Source organism: Octopus bimaculoides, chromosome 3, assembly GCF_046866305.1.
Source record: "Octopus bimaculoides isolate indiv1 chromosome 3, ASM4686630v1, whole genome shotgun sequence".
NCBI classification, from domain to species: Eukaryota; Metazoa; Mollusca; class Cephalopoda; order Octopoda; family Octopodidae; genus Octopus; species Octopus bimaculoides.
This window is the reverse complement of record NC_142930.1, coordinates 98,091,837-98,093,278: the sequence shown is the minus strand read 5'-3', so window position 1 is coordinate 98,093,278 and position 1,442 is coordinate 98,091,837. Positions and strand designations below refer to the sequence as shown.

The window sequence follows — 1,442 nt, the reverse complement described above, 5'->3', positions numbered from 1 at the left end:
GGAATAATATTTATGAGACCCATTTATTGCAAAAAGATTGAAAAGTTCCGAAATCTCCCATCTACAGAAGGTAAAATTTAGTTTGAATGCAATATGTTGTACAAATAGAGGAATAAAATAAAGTTTATGAGTAATTATGAGCAATCGGCTATATGTATATACTGAATGGATATAGTATTAAAATAAAAATCTATTAATCACATTTCTGGAAGAAATTCTTGAGAACAAAATTTAATATGTTCTACAAAAAACCGTTAAAGTCTGCATCATTAGCGACTGAGACTAAAATCACAAGACCGAATGTTAAAGTTTCTAATCATCAAACTGAGACGGAAAGTAACCCTACCGTTTTGAGGAAGGTTATCTATTACCAGAACCGGTTTGTTGTGATAGATACCGTTCAGAAAAATGATCTGTCTCCGTCGCTTCCTAAAAATTCCCAAAATGATACAGTCGAGGATAGTACGGCCATTGGTTCTTCTAGTGAAGCAAAAGGTGTTAAGAATAATACTGATAACAGTAGCACAGGATTCTCCAAATTGGCAACTATTGTTGAGGTTCCGACGGAAAAAGAGGAAAGTTCATTTGAAACGAGTGAGGAGCCTGCTGAAAGAGATAAAAACAATACAAATAAAAAGAATATGCAAGATAAAAATAATGCCTATCTGTTAAGTAATGAAAATAACATTCGGTATGATAACGTTGAAAACTGTTCATTTATGTGGTTATCACACCCCAGTCTTAGTTCTTTAACTCTGGCAAAGACCCCTTCCGAGAGCAGTCTGATTGATAGCCACGAGGCAATCGTCTCTAGTAGTTCAAAAGTTGTATGTCCATTAGCGAGTGTAAATGTTATTCAAGCAAGCGACGTTGACTTACTCGGTAATGTGACAATGACAGCGGCAGCTATAGCCGCTGCGATCAGTGGCATCACTATTAATATTTCAAATACAACGACAGCTGCAGTAGCAGATCCCCAGGTAACCTGCAGCACCGGAAAATTGCTAGAGCGCGTGCGCACTGAAAAAGCTGATGCCAGTCACTTGCCTACATTCCTGCCATCAGCCGGCTTGGCCTCACCAGCAGACGACGCTTTCAGTTCGCATGAAGACGCGTCCGATCTCCGCAGCCACCATCGGCTTGATAGCGCTGTCACGGACAGCACAGCCGAAGATTCACCGAGCAAAAGTAGTGAAAACAGCACTAAATCTCCAGATAGCCAAGATAACATTTTTCAAGGAGTTCCCTATTATAAATCACACACTCAAAGAGAAAGTGAACGAAGCTACAATTACGATTATCAAGGTGACCAGAGAGAGAAAACAGAAGAAAAAAAAGAAGAGGAAATAGAAGCAACACAAAATAAAAAGGACAGCTGTAGAAGGAAAGAATTAAAAAGAAATAAGCACGGACGACACAGCGCGGGTGTGAATGTAACTTTT

General features: G+C 39.0%; 1 protein-coding gene across 4 annotated transcripts in view; it reads left to right on the top strand.

The window, feature by feature from the left end:
* The first annotated feature begins 202 nt into the window (after positions 1-202).
* LOC106868055 (uncharacterized) overlaps positions 203-1,442 on the top strand; it is a 617,273-nt gene continuing 616,033 nt past the window's right edge. For all 4 annotated transcript variants that reach the window (XM_052966216.2, XM_089349408.1, XM_052966215.2 and 1 more), the window contains exon 1: positions 203-1,442. This exon is cut by the window's right edge and continues 823 nt beyond it. In XM_052966216.2, coding sequence (XP_052822176.1) covers positions 237-1,442 — 1,206 coding nt within the window. In that variant the 5' untranslated portion in view covers positions 203-236.